The following is an 18,108-nucleotide window of genomic DNA, read 5'->3' on the forward strand; positions in this document are numbered from 1 at the left end:
AAAAAACTAGCCGGGCAAGGTGGCGGGCGCCTGTAGTCCCAGCTACTCGGGAGGCTGAGGCAGGAGAATGGCGTAAACCCGGGAGGCGGAGCTTGCAGTGAGCTGAGATCCGGCCACTGCACTCCAGCCCGGGCGACAGAGCGAGGCGCCGTCTCAAAAAAAAAAAAAAACAGCTCCTCCGGTGCTTTCGATATATTTCAAGTGTTTGCCAACCACATGTAGCTAGTGCATGGGACGGTGAGCCCCTGAGCATCTACTATTAATCTATGCAAGGCCCACAATAGGCACTATGGGATGAGGCTTACAGAGAGAACCCTTGTTTCTGGGGGTGGGGAGGGACGGCAGGGGACGGGTACAGAGAGAAACATGTAAGACAGGTTGTGATGCATGCTAAAGAAAGGGAGAAGAAAGCATGCCAAGGAGCGGAGGGCATGCACAAAGGCAGGCTGATGGAAAAGCTTGCAAATACCTGTGCACTGACAGTCGTGAGTGGGCCAGTCTCCAGAATGGTGGGAAATAACGGTGAAAGGGTGGCTTTGACCAGTCTGCTGGCAGCCTCAAATAGCAGGCCAAGGAGTTTGTTCTAAATGCATTGCCCATGGGAGAAAAGTCTCTGGTAAGAAGAATGGGTCTGAGATGTGTTGTGGGAAGATTTACTTGACAATGGTATGAACAATGAATGAAAAAGGAGAGAGCTAAAAGACCAGTTAGCTGTTGCACCAGTCCAAGTGAAATATAATTTTTCAATGTAGGGAGGAAATCAAAGAGAGGGAGGAGTCAGAGTTCTGTAGAAACTGGCTGGCTCGCACCTGTAATCCCAGCACTTTGGGAGGCTGAGGCAGGCGGATCATGGGTCAGGAATTCGAGACGAGCCTGGCCAATATGGTGAAACCCCGTCTCTACTAAAACTACAAAAATTAGCAGGCATGCATGCCCGCCTGTAGTCCTGGCCGCTAGGGAGGCTGAGGCAGAAGAATCGCTTGAACCGGGAGGCGGAGGTTGCAATGAGCCAAAATCGCGCCACTGCACTCCAGCCTGGGTGACAAAGCGAGACTGTCTCAAAAAAAACCAAAACCAAACCAAACAAAAAACACAGTTCTATAGTAACTAAAATAAGGAGTGTAGAAGAAAGGCTGGATGCAGAAAGTTATTTCTAGTGTATTTGCATATAAATGTTTTAAAAGAAGACTGGCATAGATGGCTATGGGCCAAGGGAAACCTTTTGTTTGGACAGACATGAAAAAAACCCAAAATCTATTTATAGAGCTGTCAAATTAGAGGAAGGTGCAACTTTCTGAGAATAACTGTACAGTATACTCTTCTAATAGTGTGGGGTAGGCCCGAGTAAGTTTGATCATGGTATTATTCATCAGGAAGCGGTGCAGCTCTTTAAAAGTATTGCCCGGGAGGTCGAGGCTGCGGTGAGGCACGATCGCGCCACTGCACTCCAGCTTGGGTGACACAGTGAGACTCTGCCTCAAAAAAAAAAAGAAAATATATATATATATATATTGCTCTTGAATTATATTAAGGGATGTGGGAAACTACTCAGTGTATATCCTTAAATGAATAACTTAAGTATGGAAGATAAGACTCCACTTTTATTTCAAAAGAATGTGCGCCTACAAGCCATTCCGCGCAGAAACTGTGTGGGCGGCCACAGCGGGCGGTTATCAGGTGCGGGTGATCTCTGGAGGTGCCACTGAGGGCAGCGAGGAGTTTCACGCGTTCTATTTTGCTATTGTTTGAATTTGCTACAGACGGCATGTTATTTTTACTTTTAAAGAGAGAGAGAAAGGAAAAGGTAAAATATGTATTTATATACCCAGAACAATGAGTGAAAGGATGTACATAAAAAATTGTCTCTGGGTCATTTTTATTTTCTTATTTAGACTTTTTTATATCCCAAAGTAAATGTGTAACTCTTCTATAACCAGAAAAGAAAGTCATAAAAAGAAATAATCTATAGTACTGATGGTACAATCAATTTTAAATCTCTTTGCAAGGCCAAAGGTTATAGAGTTGGGGATATTCTTTAAAGAGGTTAGGATCCAATTTCTTTTGCTTCTTCAGGGCTCATGCTCACTTTTACTGAAGCTATTTCCACTTTTAAAATGATTTCCATTCAGTGTAGCCAAAAAGGAAAATCGAGGCCCACAGCAGCGCGAGCCTTCCTGAGAGAAGACAAAAAGCCTCTGTATCTGTGGAGTGGAAGCCCCACCAGTGGAACACGACTCTTTTGTCATGAATGACTTCCATTGGTGGTGGACAGAAAATGTCACGAGAACAAAGAGCATCAGAGCAATTTCAGGGCCCCGGCTGTCACTCCAGGGCACGCATCCTAGTAACTTTATATTATAATGATGGGGGCAAAGAACAAGGTGTCCCGTTCACCACGAGCCTCCTGCAGCCGGAGGCTCTCAGGCCCTTGCAGAGCTTTTCACTGAAGCGGGAACGACAAGGAACTCTCAGGGAGTGGGAAAGGGGTTGAGAGTAGGTAAATCAGCAGCAGCCGCCGAAATCACGGCCAAAACGGTCGAAGAGACCAAAAGACGCCATCCGATCACCCGCCAATGGCGAGGCATGCGCTAAACCAGAGTCCTTTCTGTCTGACACTGTTGTTTTTACCGAACAGTGAAGCACCCACGGAAATACCAGTTGGGTCTTAAACACAATTTATAGCCGGTTGGCCTCACTGCACCTGGCTGTTTTGACAGCAGGTCTCTTCAGTTTATAGCAGAGATTCTTGTCTACACTATAAGCTGTCACTAATGCAACCAGACCTTTGGAAAAAATGTATAGCTCAGAGGCAAATCTCTCCTTCCACAGACCCCTCCCTCTTTTAATGAAAACCAAAAGCCTCCTGCTGGCAGCAAAGCCTCCTCCTCTGCAGGGGAAATGACCAGCCCCCGGCAGTGACAGAGCCAGCCCAGCACCACAGCCTAAGTGGGGTGTGCAGCCAGCCCAGCACCACAGCCTAAGTGGGGTGTGCCTGCTTCTGGGTATAGGATTAAAGTCTCTTTCTTTCCCCCTCCCTAGGGGCTAACGGCTGCGAACAGCAGTCTTCTTGTTCCAGGCCAGGAAATCTGGGAGCCAGTTACTGGAGCTCCCAGCTTCCAGGCCATACTAAGAATGTCTGGGAGCCTTGTAACAGCCTGGCTTAGGAGCACAAAGCAAAAGGCTACAGCAAATGTCCCCCACCACCTGCACTCCCATCTGAAACATGAAGGGAAAGGCTTGGTTATTCATACCTAGACAAGCCTTGACTTGTTTTTCCTGGAAGTTTGTCCTCAGTGAGCAGTCTGGTTTGGAAGTCACCGTCTCAGAGCCCATGGGCCCGCACTGTCATCCACATGAGTGAAAGGCACTGCCCCCAACCATGCACTGCCTTGTCCCACCCCTGCTTTGTTTTGTTTGTGAGACTCAGGATTTTTTTATTTTTTCCTCCCAGAAGGACCGGACCAAAGAAATAATTTGTAACAGGTGACACACATTCCTGAACTGAAGGCAAACTGTCCTTTTTTAGGAGTGAGCTTTATGGTGGGCTGACGGCTGACATTTCCCATGTGGTGAAAATGCACAAAGATGTGAGGAGGGGGGTGAAAAGGTAATGGAGAGCAGCCCCTCCTGTCCCTTCATTTCATGGTTCACAGACATTCACTGACATTGAGACTCTCCCAAGGGGAAGCTCACGTAACCAGCCATGAAACCAGAAACCAGCAGGCTACAGGGCCTGCCTTACCACGCAGGTCCGCCCCTAGACGCCAAGGCCCACAACCCTGGGGTAGGCCCAGCCTGAGAGAGCTCCCGGCCTGAGGGTCCTCTGACGGCGCATCTGGGATCCCACCCTCAGATCTCCCAGGGCCTAGGCTTGCCATGGCCAGCATTCAACTTGGCGAAAGGGCCGGGGCTGTCCAGTGGTCTCTGGGAGGTGCAGGGCCAGAGGAAAGTGGATGCGGAGAGGAGCTCCGGGCCAGGTGATTTCCACAGAGCTAGGGATGGCCAGGAAAAGGCTTCTCCCTTAGAGCTGCCCATAGACTGAAAGGGGGGGAGAGAACAAGAATCTCCGGCTAGGAGGAGCCCGGGTCCCTAAGACAGAGAGACCAATGGAAATGGGTTAGCCGGGTGAGAAGGCCGGCCTGAGACAGGAGCCCGACGCAGAACCAGGAGACGAGGGAGCCGCGGACGTGTCAGGGAAACAAGGGACAGGGACCACGGGGCAGGACAGACGACGGCGACGGTCGCAAACCAACTCCTGTGTCGGGCTGCATGTGAAGAGCAGAGCTGGAGGCCAGCTGCTCCCCGCCCCTCCTCCCCGCCCCTGCCCCCTGGGGCTGGAAACTGGTGGCTGGTGGCTCCGCCCAAAATCTACCCCACGTTTTGCAGGGCCTCATTTAGCAGGGAGTTCAGGGACTACCATCACTTCCACCTATACCATGGTCACTTGAAAGTGGCCAGAGGCACACCCCACAACAAGGGGTGGAAACGCAGAGGGGAGACAAGCGTTCTGACTTGCGGATACTTGCACTCAGTAAGATAATGACTTTCCTACACATACATTAAGACATCACCGTCATGACTGATGTGCTAAGCAGCAAGTTTTACTATTCTCCGTGGATTCTACCAGTGGTTATCTTGAGTTACCTTTGGTATTCCGGAACTCTCAAGCCAGTCTTGGTAGATGTTTTCAACAGACAACTCAAGCCTTTAGAAATAAAACAACAAAAAGCAAAGGATTAAAAAGTTGCAGAGCACTTATGACACAGACTCTCTAACTGGGCACATGACAGCATCAATCTTTCAGAAGCACCTGGGCTTTAAAGAAAGGGCAGCATCCCCGGGTTACAGTGTGGAAGGGGCCCCGTCACAAGATAGCTTCTCTTTGTCAACGGCAACATGCACGAGGACATCGAAGGCCCCAGGTGCAGCATCACAGGTGCTTTCAGTGCTTTGAACGGAACTATTTGGTTGGCACAGCCCATTTCGGGAGGATAAGGCATATTCACAGCACACATCGGGCACAGCTGCTTCCCAGGAGTGTAGTGAGGCAAAGCGAAATCGCAACGTTATGGCATTTAGTGCGTCAACACAAAGTAGGCACTTTATAGGAAAGATGGACGACAACAAGCAAAAATAATACAGATCACTACCAGACCACAGAGAGCCTCAGGTGCGAGGAATGAGGACCACTTCCACTGTCTCCTTCCAACCGGGCCCCATTCTGCTTTATTTAGGTGTTATCATTGCTTGGTATGTCCTATCTAAAGTCAGCTGAAATTCTGCTTTCATGCCCCGCTGGCTTGACTGCTCCTTAAAACCGCTAAGTCTTCAGCATATTTAGGATCACCAGAGCTCAGGCTGTGTCCTTTTGTCTTCCTTGGCTAATGCAGCTTTAAGCACACCCATCCCCTCAACCTCTTCCAGATAACTCTTGCTCATACCCAGGATCTCTGCTTCCAGAGAGGCCTTTCTTGACCTCCTCCCAGCCTGAGGCAAGGCCTCCCCAGGGCCGTAACATCTGTCACACTCCCTGTTCTCTGCCTCACAGCGTCCACCAGAGTTTGTCATTGAGTGTTTGCTCGACTACTCGACTTAGTTACTGTCTCCTCACTGGATAGAAACCATCTGAGATCTGATTCCTGGTATGAAAGAGGATCCTCATTTTTTTTATTTGAATGAATGAAAGCACATTTAATTGTAGACTCATTAAAATTATTCCTTTTAAAGACAATATTCACTTTTCCAGCAAGATACTTCCAAGTTGTTAAGCTCTGCCTCTTTTAAATCTTTAATGTATTATACACTACAGCATATATAAAAGTCTGTAACTATATACCTGCTTTCTCCCTCCCTGTTGGAATTCCAGAAGTTATGAAAAGATCCAGTGTTACACACACTGTTAAGGAGCTGGAAGGCCAAGGGCACCCCTCTGCTGACCCTGCGGGTGGTGCTGCAGACGGGAAGTAGTGAGGTAGGGAGGGAAGGGGGGATTGGCTTGGGGAGGGCTGGAGGAAAAGGGGACTGACTGATTTTCTCTTCCTTTTCTTCCCCCTATTGGTCACTCACTGGTGCATCTCGTCCTCCCTAGCCAAGGGCAAAAGGAAAGGCTGCTTAAAAAGGCAATTGCTATTTCCAAACAGAAGAAGTTCGTGGAGGGAAAGGGGACTCATGCAGAAAAAGGGCTTTGAGCTCAGACGAAAGGTGATGGCCCTCTGTGTGACCAGCCAGCAGGCAGCAGAAGGGGAGGGTGCTGCCTCTCTAGGTGCTCCAGGGTCCCAGACTCAGTGGAGTTACCTGGCAGACCTCCCTCGCTGGGCCTTCCACTGCTGCTTAGTCATTTCACAGCATCGGCCTCAGTGCAAATGGCCAATTCCCCTGTAAGTTGTGAGTGTGTGGGAGTGTGAGCATGCATGGATGTGTGCACGTGTGTCCGTGTGTGTGTGGTGGAGACAGGGGAGACTTGAAGACAGGAGGAAGCTCTCAGCGCACCTTCCATAAGGTCTCTGTTCTTTCTTAAGCTTTGTTTACTTGGGAGGGAGGCTGGAGATTCCCTTAATGGGCAGTAGCAAGGTGCCAGGAGGAGGGTGGGGGCCAACTCACCAGTTAAGAGGGAAACACCAGTGAAGAAGGTCCAAGAGGAAAATGGTCCTGTGCCTCTAAATCAGGGCAGGTGACATAGAAGCCTCCACAAGCTCCGAAAGCCCAGGGCTGCTCAGGGCTGCAGGCAGGAACCTGACCCTCCACCAAATGAACTGTCCTCTCCAGTGGCATGTCCAGCAGCAGATAAGGTGGGGGCAGTGCACTCACACCCACCAAGAACTGGTCTTCCACTGGGCAGCCTTACCTTCAATGTACATTATAAAATCTATCTTATCTCCATCCTCACACATTTCACTAGAAAATAAGGCAACCTCAAGATTACTTGTGCACAGGTAGGAAAGTGTCCTTCACTGGCTTCCTTTCCAGCCAGAGAGGGACGTTTCTGTGCCCAGAACCCTGAGGCCAAACCTCCTTTCACCCATCCTTCAAGCAATCCTCAGGAAAGCCGGAGCAAGAGGCTGACTTCTGGGCCAGGCGCAGAAGGCCAGGCTCACACCTGTAATCCCAGTGCTTTGGGAAGCTGAGGCAGGACAATCACTTGAGGCCAGGTGTTCAAGACCAGCCTGGGCAACATGGCAAAACCCTGTCTCTACTAAAAATACAAAAATTGGTTAGGCATGGTGGCGTGCGCACATAGTCCCAGCTATTTGGGAGCCTGAGGTGGGAGAATGGCTTGAGCCTGGGAGGCAGAGGTTGCAGTGACCTGGGATGACACCATTGCACTCCAGCCTGGGGACAAAGTGAGACCCTGTCTCAAATCCCCCCCCCCCCCAAAAGAGGCTGTCTTCTGAACTGAAAACAAGTCTTTGCCTTTCCCATAAGATATTTAAGAGGAAGATGCAGAATTTGGAAAGGACTTGAAAGAGTAATAGTGACAGTCAAAAGGGGAAGCGTCCACCAGAGAGGTAAACGGAACTGAAGTTAAATATCCTGGAGAAGAGAAGTCCACGGAGCGACTTAATTGCTATTTTGGGTGATTTTACAAAAGACAGCGAACAGCTGTTGTGCATCAGCATGGGGAGTGAGTATGAAGACACGGACATAAATTTCCTTTGGGGAACTTTCGCTTACAGACACTTCTCTAGGGGTGGCATGGAGTGGGGCTGGGAGTTGAGCCCTGGAATGTTATTAAGTGAGGTCCAAAGTCTTCACCGGAGAAGACTGAAAACAGGCAACCTCCTCTATGTGGCGAACATTCGCTGGATGGCTACTGGGCAAACGCTCTGTGGAAGGCTGGATGACGGGAAAACCCAGGGAGTGACTGTCCATTAGGGACGTGTAATACACACCAGGCAGAATGCTACCAGCACTTGTAGAGATGACGGTCCTCTAGGTGTTGAAGAACCACCGCTGCAGGTGGGACAGGTAAAACAGGACAATAGGAGGCGCATCAGGGGAGGCTTCCTAAGAATGCCTGGTGGGGCAGAGCCAATAGAAATGGAAGAAAAGCATATGGGGCAAGGACAGCAGGAGCAGGAATGCCAGTGCGGTCGTGTGCAGACTCTGTTCAGCTCGGCGGGGCTGACCTCCAGAGGGAGCTGAGAAAGAAAACAGGGGTCCTGCGGGGACTCTGGAGGCCCTGGTACCGGGCCCTGCCTTTGTCAAGGAGGCTCTGGGGCACAGCTGCAGAGGGACACGGCAGAGAACTGAGTCAAGGAAGAAAAGCGGAGGAGAGGCTGGAGACAGGAGACCACACTGGAACCTGCGGAACGTTTCAGCAGGAGGCAACAAGAGGGGCCCACGTGGATGTGGCGTGCAGGGGATGGATCTGGAGGGCAGCACTGGAGCAGTCCAGCTGCAGGGTTGGGAGACACTGTGCAGATAGTGGCCCCAGGAATCCCTGCAGGATGACTCTCCGTAGAAAGTATGTGGCTGCATACAATGTGCCTAAGCCACAGTCTTCGGCCAACTCAGAGGGTTAGTTCATTGGCAAGTATTAAGGCAAATTCTGCTTTACCACAGTTAGTACTTACACACACAGATAGTATCCAACAGTGGCACTAAAAGTGAAACAAACAAAAGTCCTCTATCCACTGCCAAGAAAAGGCATAAAAGTAGAAGCTACTGCTTATTGAATACCTACTGTTTACCAGACACAATAGACAGAGTATCGTCTATACTTGACAATAACTGTGCAAGACCAACATTATTATTATTATTACTATTGCTAAAGACAGGGTCCCACTTTCTCACTCAGGCTGGAGTGCAGCAGCTCAGTCTCAGCTCACTGCAACCCCTCCTGCAGGGATGGACAATTCTCCCACCTCAGCCTTCCGAGTAGCCGGGACTACAGGCATGTGCCACCATGCCCGACTAATTTTGAAATTTTTTGCACAGACAGGGTCTCACTATATTGCCCAAACTGGTCTTAAAACTCCTGGCCTCAAATGATTCCAGTCTCCCAAAGTGCTGGGATTACAGGCGTGAGCCACCGCACCCAGCCAAAAGACCAATATTATTGTCTTCATCTTAGAGACGAACAAATACAGGTTCCAGGAAATTGAGAAATGTATCCAAGGCCACTCAGATGGTACTTGAAGAGCTGGGATTTGAACCTGTGGTGCCTGGCCATGAAACCCCAGCTTTTCTTTCTGTGCTAAACTCAGGCTTCATGACACACGGGTTTCTACTATGGAACAGACAAGCTGGCAGAAGGGGTGGGCCTATGCCTGCTCCAAACCACGCTGACTTCCCCTTCTCACTAATCTCTCCTGCTGAAGACGGCCTGGCTCCTGCATGGTCGCCCTGTTTGTCTTTTGTTGCTGTTGTTTGTGTTTTTTTGAGACGGAGTCTCGCTCTGTCGCCCAGGCTGGAGTGCAGTGGCCGGATCTCAGCTCACTGCAAGCTCCGCCTCCCGGGTTCCCGCCATTCTCCTGCCTCAGCCTCCCGGGTAGCTGGGATTACAGGCGCCCACCACCTCGCCCGGCTAGTTTTTTGTATTTTAGTAGAGACGGGGTTTCACCGTGTTAGCCAGGATGGTCTCGATCTCCTGACCTCGTGATCCGCCCGTCTCGGCCTCCCAAAGTGCTGGGATTACAGACTTGAGCCACCGCGCCTGACCAGTTGCCCTGTTTGTCAACCCTTCGGTTACATTTCTGAAGAGATCGGGAGACCCTTGGGAGGGTCAGAAGTGTGACAGCAGGAGAGCTCGTCAGTGAGCTGCATCCAGAGGCTAAAGGCACTCTCCGTGCATGAAGAGAACATGTGTTTTCAGATCACTTTTCTTTGGAAAGGTTCGAAGCATCTTATAACCATTATTCATTTCTCATGATATCCCCGTGAAGTGAGTGTCAATTGTCGTGTGGCTTCTTAGCATAGGAGCATAGGAGGACTCTGACCCAAGCCAGCAAAGGAAAAATCCAGGTTTCTAAACTTCCAGTATCAGTGTCAATATCACACTGCATCGTGCCCTATTTGGGGATTGTTAATGTGGAATAAGATGTTAAATTAGGAGAGAATGATGAAAGCATTAATTTCAGCTGCTAACAAAAATTTTTAAGGTACGATGAGTGGCCTTATCTCCCAAGGAATCATGAGAGACCACAGGGAAATATTTGATTTTCAGGGAAGAAATGGACTAATACGTTGTAGAAAGAAACTAGTATGCCTGTAGCTCAGGGAAGAAACAGGATGTAGGTCTTAGGAAGAAAGATAGCGTGTGTAGTTTCTGCTGTTTTGAGCATAATTATTGAAATGGCACTGCAGGTGAATTTTTAGGTCTGGGTGTGGATTTACGCAGTGGTTAAACTCAAAGCTGATGTTTTCAAATCAAGATACTCAGAATCTAAGCCAACGGTGAATTTTTTCCCTCTGAGGTCATGTGGCTTAAATAATCGCAACAGACAAGCAGAAGCATTTCCACTGAGCCAGGACCCAGAACTTACAGGAAATTACTCCTCTGCATGTCTGATCACTATGGAAATTGATTTTATACAGAGAGCTAAAAGTACACAGACCCATGACTGCGAGTCCTGCATATCCATACTCGTGAGCGCAGACTTTCTGCCTCAGGACTGAAACCCGGGCCTAAGCCCCAGGCCTCCCGGGTATGACGAACAGCAGGTGGCTTTGCCCTCTGGCTGGCTGCTCCCTGGTGCGCTCCCACATCCTACAGGGCGACTCTGAGTGTCAATGGTCTCCAGTCCCTTGGAGCTATAAATTTGGTCACAGTTACTTAACACAGCAGGGGAGAGAATATGCTGACCACCTGGCATGATACTGGTTAGAAAAACAAGCTGTGTGTAAAGCCAAAAAGTAACCAATTGTTCATCTCTCTATGGAGTTAAAATAAATCAACAGGCTTGTGTGAAGGCGGTGTTGCCCATGCCTGTATTTACTCGCTCAGTTGATTTCCAAGGTGGGGTGACGAGAATGGGATTACTGGACGGATCAGCTACTTGTGCCTATCAACGTGTTGCTGATGAACAGAAATGTCTTCATCACTCTTGGCTCCTGTCTTCAGCTCCCGAGATCCTAAAGATCACAGTCAGTGCCTCTGAAGGGAAGCAATTTTCACAGGAACTAAATGACAGACTTAAAGAATTTGGAAGTGCAACCAGATAGAGGTAAGGCAGCGGAAACTGCAGAGCTCAGGGTCTGGAATGGAAAATGCCCTTTCTGGAATTCAATTTACATCTGCATCGATGTTTACATTTAGTTAGTTTACATGTTTAAATTCCCTCTCTACATGTGGGTGGATCTCAAAGCTGTGCACAGTTACTTATTTTCTTCCTTTTTTTTTTTTTTTTTTTGAGACAGGGTCTCACTCTGTCTCCCAGGCTGGCATGCAGTGGCACAATCTCAGCTCATTGTAGCCTCAAACTCCTGGGCTCAAGCCATCCTCCGACCTCAGCCTCCCGAGTAGCCAGACTACAGACACGTACCACCATGCAGGCTAATTTTTTGTATTTCTTGGAGAGATGGGATTTTACCATGTTGACCAAGCTGGTCTCCAACTCCTGAGCTCTAAGGGATCTGCCCGCCTTGGCCTCCCAAAGTGCTGGGATTATAGGCATGAGCCATGGTGCCCAGCCGATTTATTTTCTCGATCAAAACAAGTCATTTGTGCTTGGGTAGATAATAAAGATTGCTGAGGTCACACTTATAAAATGAGTACCATGTAGCTCCGTGGGGGAGGAACAGTATTAGATTAAAACAAACACAGGCACATGCACACACAAACACAGTAACTGATGGGCAAGGAAAGAAGTGGAGCTCTTACTAACACTGAAACACAAGGCAGCAAGGACTCCGGCACAAGGCGTTCCGCGGGGCTCTTGCACCAGGAGAGGCGGCTGCTCAGGATTTGTCTGGGTTTTCTTCTGAGCGCTTTTAGTTTTATCTGACAGCATCTTTCTGCCTTCAAATGCTCACCCCTTTCACTCCCTCTGCCCCATCCAGACTCCCCAAACACCTCCCCTCCTGCATTTCCATTGCTACTTCAGAGTGTGACTTAGTGACAAAGAAAGAAAGGTCAGACTCAACTTTCACAACCAGTCAACCAAGTCTTATCTGTGGCAACTCTGAAGAATGCCTTGGCCACTCATTACTCTCAAACCCACCACCACCGTCACCGTCCCTGCCACAGCTCCGGCTCTCCAGGTCTCTTGACTGAACCACTCTATTGGTTTCTAATTGTTGTCCTGGCTTCCAGTCCTGTCCACCCCCATCTCTCTGCCACACTGCCCTTGGCAGATGTCTTTCAAATCTGTTGAGGGTGCTGCCTTCCTTAAACCCGTTAGAGGTACAGGTGCCTGAAGGCTCAAAGCTGGGACTGTTGAGACCCTCTATATGTCCCCAGGACTCTGAACCTCAGCACAGCACTTCCTACACGGAGTCATAATGACTTGTTTCTGTTTCATCTTCAGTAGTCAGCTAGGAGCCTCCTAGGGCTACTCCTGGGATTTATTCCTCTCAGTTCCCCCATGTCCAGCCCAAAGCCTGGTATGGGAGATGCTCAATAGAGAATGTTGAGTAAATCAAAGCAAGGGAACAATGTAAAGGCAGGAAGGCCTAGAGAGTGCTGGCCCCTGAACATTGACGGACTGGTCTAATCTGAAAAACCTTGCCTCAGCAGAATGGCTCACGTGCCTAACAGATGTACCCAAGGATCAGTTTGCAACAGAGGCCAAAGATTAGAGGCTCCGGGGGGTAGGTGTGGGGCCTTTGGAGACCTAGATAAAATTGGTACAATATGTCGCATAACTAATAGGGTAAACAGTCTGTTTTAATAGCTGAACTAGATTCTGAGATTAGTTAGCAGGCAAAAAGATTTTTAATTTCAAAATATATTCTGGTATACCTGCTGAAATCAATTCATTGTAAAAGAGAAATCTCCTTAGCTTTTAAGGAGATTTTTTAAAAAAAGAAGCTTAAACCTGCTAGACAAAACATGATCCTAACCAGGAGAGGTATCCTATCAAAAGGCATGTGATTGGTGATTGGGGGCTGCCATTAAGACAGGGACACTGCTCTTAAGTTCCACAATTACAACAACAAAAGTCTCTTTGTGGGCTCAGTGTGCAGCCTCAATAAATATTCACAATGATAAAATCCAGGTTCCCCCAGAGCCAGAGGGCTTAGGGGCCATCCAGATGAACTCCATAACCTTATTAAGAAGAGGATTAAAAGAGAAAAGACCTCCAAAACTAAAAATGCACTTTGTTGCTTCAGTGAAAATTGTTGTATTTATGCCCTAGGAAGTTCTTTTGAAAGAATACATGGTCACCACTCAGAAACAGACTTTAGTAACAGCCTAAGAAAGTAGTACACCATTTCTATTAATCTTCTTTTTTTCTCTGTTTTAGTTCCGAAGGAAAATGCTTCATTCTGTCAGAGGACCTGAAAAGTTATTCTGGGGTGGGTACGAAGAAAAGGAAAAAAATATACCCTGCAGGTAAACTATCTTTTTGATCTTAACAGCCACATGTGATGGGATTTTTGCATGAAGAAATCCCGTATGTCTGGTTTTTTTTCTTTTTTCCAAGACAGTAAATCTGAAAACATTTCAGACCTCCCAAAACAAGCCACATTTCCTTTGAGCAGCCTCCCAAAACACTTAGACAAAGTTTTATCCAGAGAGACTGCGTGGGACCTTAGAAATCCTGGCCAGTTTTCTAAGGCCCCATGCTATCTCCCTGGATAAGATTTCTTCACTATCAGAAGGCATGAACATGAAAAGGTAGAAACAAAGAAATTTATCAAATATGGGTATGTTAATCCTATATGATGCACTGGCTTGCTTTATGTGTGTGTGGGGGCAGAAAAACACAGTCAGTGAAGCAAGATCTAGTGTTTGATATACAGTCACGTGTTTAAAGCTAGTAAGAGTTTGTTGCATTGTTCAAAATTGCTGGAAGCGAGGAAGTGAAATGTTCCCAATGTAAAAAAGGGGTGGATGTCTGGGGTGACTGATGTCCCAGCTGCCCTGGTCTGGTCATTCCACATGGTATGCATGCACCAAAATACCACATGCACCACAAATACAGACCCCTATTAAGTATTGAAAATCCTGACTAACAATAATACTTCCACTATTGAAGAAAGAATTTGGAGCCATTCTGAATGGAAGGTGAAAGAGAAGTTTACACAGAAAAAGCCAAGCAAAAACCCAATGCTTGGAACAAAACTTCCACGTCCTCATGAGCCCTGGATCCTCTCCTGAATCTGCACGTCATCCCCGGCACCCAGTCTGGTAGCATAAGCCCTGACACTGTACCCTGGGGACACCCAGTTCACACTGCCTATAAGACAGGCTCATGGACATGGAGGTGACTGGCCTTGTATGAATCTAAGTCTATGTCCGTGTCAAAGAATTCATTTCCACACTTGGAAGTCTGTTCCATGCATAAAAACGTAGTTAAAACTGTGGGTCAGAAATGAGGCAAGCAATGTGAACTCTTCTTCAAAGAAATGTTTAATTTCTCAAGATGCCTCCGTTTAATGTTTGAATACCAATTTTGCTATTAGAAATTATGTTGGCCGGGCGCAGTGGCTCACACCTGTAATCCCAACACTTTGGGAGGCCGAGGTGGGTGGATCACGAGGTCAGGAGATTGAGACCATCCTGGCTAACACGGTGAAACCTCGTCTCTACTAAAAATACAAAAAATTAGCCGGGCGTGTTGGTGGCACCTATAGTCCCGGTTACTTGGGAGGCTGAGGCAGAAGAATGGGGTGAACCCGGGAGGCGGAGCTTGCAGTGAGCCGAGATCGCGCCACTGCACTCCAGCCTGAGTGACAGAGCGAGACTCTGTCTCAAAAAAAAAAAAAAGAAATTATGTTTCAGGGTATTCACATTTTAATGCCTAAATCAAGATAGGAAATTAGGCGAGAGTTGGAATGAACGTATTTAACCCCAAACATTGGTCCTAAGACCCTTTTGCAAACCCTCTTGGTGGTCAGCCAGCCTAAAACTGGATACCTACAAAAATGAGAATCTCCTTCCTTCCAGGGCGGTGAGCTGGTGCTGAGCTGTGTACTGAAAACACACAGGCCAGATCCAGACGGGCCTCATTCCATCCATCCATACTGTTTTGCTTGCTGAGGGATCTTGGAGTCTCAGTCTCCCCATTTGTAACATAGTAGATAATAGGTTCTAGAGCCAGACTGCTTGGGCTAAAATCCCAGCCTGCCGCAAACAGCTGTGAGATCCTGGGCAGCTTACTCAGCCTCTCAGTAGTATCTTGGTCCTCTTTTTGGTATGATCAGGATAAACACATCATGGACCAAACAGTGTTGTTTTGAGGATTAAATGACTGTCTGCATGTGCTCACTTCAGCGCTGGCCTATAATAGTCACCACCATGACGATGCTGAACAGAACTGTACTAAAAGTTAAATGATTACTGGATCTAGATCCTGGATCCAGTGCCTGAAACACAGATGATTATAATATCTACACCAATCATTAATTGAACACCTACTTTAAAAACATATGCTAGCCCCTTTAACCCTTTCGAAAACCCTGCTAGATAGGTTAAAAAACTAAAATTTGGAGGGATTATGTGACTTGTTCCAAATGTCATAGTTAAGAAGTGGCAATCCCAGCACTTTGGGAAGCCAAGGCGGGCGGATCACTTGAGGCCAGGAGTTCAAAACCAGCCTGGCCAACATGGCGAAACCCCAACTCTACTGAAAATACAAACATTAGCAAGGTGTGGTAATCCCAGCACTTTGGGAAGCCAAGGTGGACGGATCACCTGAGGTGAGGAGTTCAAGACCAGCCTGGCCAACATGGTGAAACCCTGACTCTACTAAAAATACAAAAATTAGCCGGGCGTGGTGGGCACCTGTAGTCCCAGCTACTTGGGAGGCTGAGGCAGGAGAATCACCTGAACCTGGGAGGCGGAGTTTACAGTGAACTGAGATCGTGCCACTACACTCTATCCTAGGTGACAGAGTGATACTCCATCTCAAAAAACAAAAGAAGTGGCAGAGCTGGGTTTAAAATCTAGGAGAGCCTGAGTTTACATCCCAAGCTCTTACTACTATACTACATTGTTGCTTTTAATTACACAGTATTTCCTTGTATTAAGCCACATTAACTGGAGCTGCCCTGAGTTTCCGCACCTTCCTCTCCTCCATTCTCTCCACAGCAGCGAAGGCCACAGGCTGTGCTTGGCTTGCCTCCCATCCCACTTCTGGGGCCTGACTTTGGGGATCTTCGGTCGTGCACACTGGCTCCCAACATCCACCGGGGCTCGCCCCAAAGTCTGGCTGAGGACCCTGTACTCCCACGGGCAGAACTAGGTCCCTGCCGCTACTCCACAGAAAGACTGAGCTCTCTAGGCTGTGACAAGCCAGCCAGCGGCCATGTCACTTTCATCATGAAAACTGGGTTCTTCATTCCTACACTGGTCCTTACCTTTTTTCTTCTGGGATGTTCTCCAGTAGCATTTGAAGGAAATCCTGGGATTAAAAAAAGCAAACCATTAAAGATGTCCATCAATAAATAACCCTGCCTGGAACCATGCCAGAGGCTGAGTACTCCCAGCTACGGGCAGCTCACCTGCTAGAGAAGCTAGACCTATGCTGACTTCATAGACTAGAGACTCAATTTATTAATTTCCCAGGGTTTCAATCGAATTGTTGAAAGAGATTTGTTTTGTAAAAACCAAGAACACGTTAAAAAGTGGACTGTTTGTTATTCTGACCTAATCCAACAGTCTGTTTTGTTTTGTATTTAGCCATTTTCAAAAGGCTGGCCATCAAGTAAAGCATTATCCCTCTCTACTCCCCCATCACCTCCAATTCCAGAACCTTCCCTAGAGATGCCTGCACTCCTAGAGGCTGGGAACGAACTGCAACTCTCTTGCATTGCTCTACCAAATGGTAAAGATAAATATCAAGATGATAAATAGGCCATCAAGGAACAAAGGCGTCCACAACTCCAAGCATGGCTCACAAGCCCCTGCCTCCACCTGCAGCCTCCTCTCATGCCCTTGTACAAGTCCTTGGTTACCGGACATTTCAGATGTTTAGATAATAAGTTTTTTAGATCTAAAGGCATGGCTTACACACACACACACATTTTATTTTCCTTTACTATGGAAAATTTCAAGCACAATCAAAAGTAGACAAAACCTTCACATACCCACCAATGCCCAGCCCATCCCACCCTATCCCCTTTCCCTCTTCCTTTGTTATTTAGAAGGAAGTCCCCAACATTACATAATTTCATCAGTAAAGGTTTTAGTAAATATCTCTAAAAGATAAAGACTCTTAAAACATAACCACAAAACCATAAATACCTAAAAAACTCAAACATTCATGTTCATTTCTATTTAACTTGTACTGCGAGTACTGTGACCCCCTTTTCCAGCCCATTTAATTCTGGAATCTTGAAGTGTTCTTAACTAGGGCTGTCAGATAAGAAGAGATGCCCAGTAAAATTGGGGGCATAATTACGTTAAAAAATTATTTGCTATTTAACTGAAATTTGAATTCTACTGATTTTTCTGTTCTGTATGTTTATTTGCTAAGTGTGTAATCCTAGTGTCAACCTTTCCTCATCTGAAAATTTAATAAGATATACTTTCAATAAATACAGAACATGAAACAAACAAGAACAATATTTAACTTTCTTGGAACTTGATATTGAGTAACAAGTAAGATCTATACTTGAAGTTTTTCTTTTAATCAATAGAAAATAATCTTTTAAAATGGGTCTGCCCAAACATGACAGACAAGAGTCACCCCAGACTGAGCCTCCCGATAGAACCACGTCTGCAGATATAGACTCCACAAGACTCTGATGACACCCATTTAACTGCAGACTGAGCCTCCCGATAGAACCACGTCTGCAGATACAGACGCCACAGGACACTGATGACACCCATTTAACTGCAGACTGAGCCTCCCGATAGAACCACGTCTGCAGATACAGACGCCACAGGACTCTGATGACACCCATTATCTGCGAGATGGAAGCAGTAGCACAGATCTTCGCGTTACAAAACAGACAGAATTACAGAGGAATGGAAATCTGCAACCCATTTTTTTTTTTTTT

The 18,108-nt window shown here is 47.3% G+C and overlaps 1 protein-coding gene across 2 annotated transcripts in view; it reads right to left on the bottom strand.

The window, feature by feature from the left end:
• LOC108529289 (aminopeptidase O) overlaps positions 1-18,108 on the bottom strand; it is a 284,802-nt gene that overhangs the window by 11,846 nt on the left and 254,848 nt on the right. Inside the window, exons 10-11 of one of the 2 annotated variants that reach the window (XM_017871510.1) lie at positions 16,465-16,508; positions 4,645-4,705 (exon numbers count right to left, since the gene is read on the bottom strand). In XM_017871510.1, coding sequence (XP_017726999.1) covers positions 4,645-4,705; positions 16,465-16,508 — 105 coding nt within the window. Of the gene's footprint in view, positions 1-4,644; positions 4,706-16,464; positions 16,509-18,108 lie in introns of those variants that run through there. The other variant, XM_017871511.1, reaches the window with a different exon arrangement.

This window comes from Rhinopithecus bieti, unplaced genomic scaffold (genome assembly GCF_001698545.2).
Source record: "Rhinopithecus bieti isolate Rb0 unplaced genomic scaffold, ASM169854v2 scaffold_6063, whole genome shotgun sequence".
NCBI classification, from domain to species: domain Eukaryota; kingdom Metazoa; phylum Chordata; class Mammalia; order Primates; family Cercopithecidae; genus Rhinopithecus; species Rhinopithecus bieti.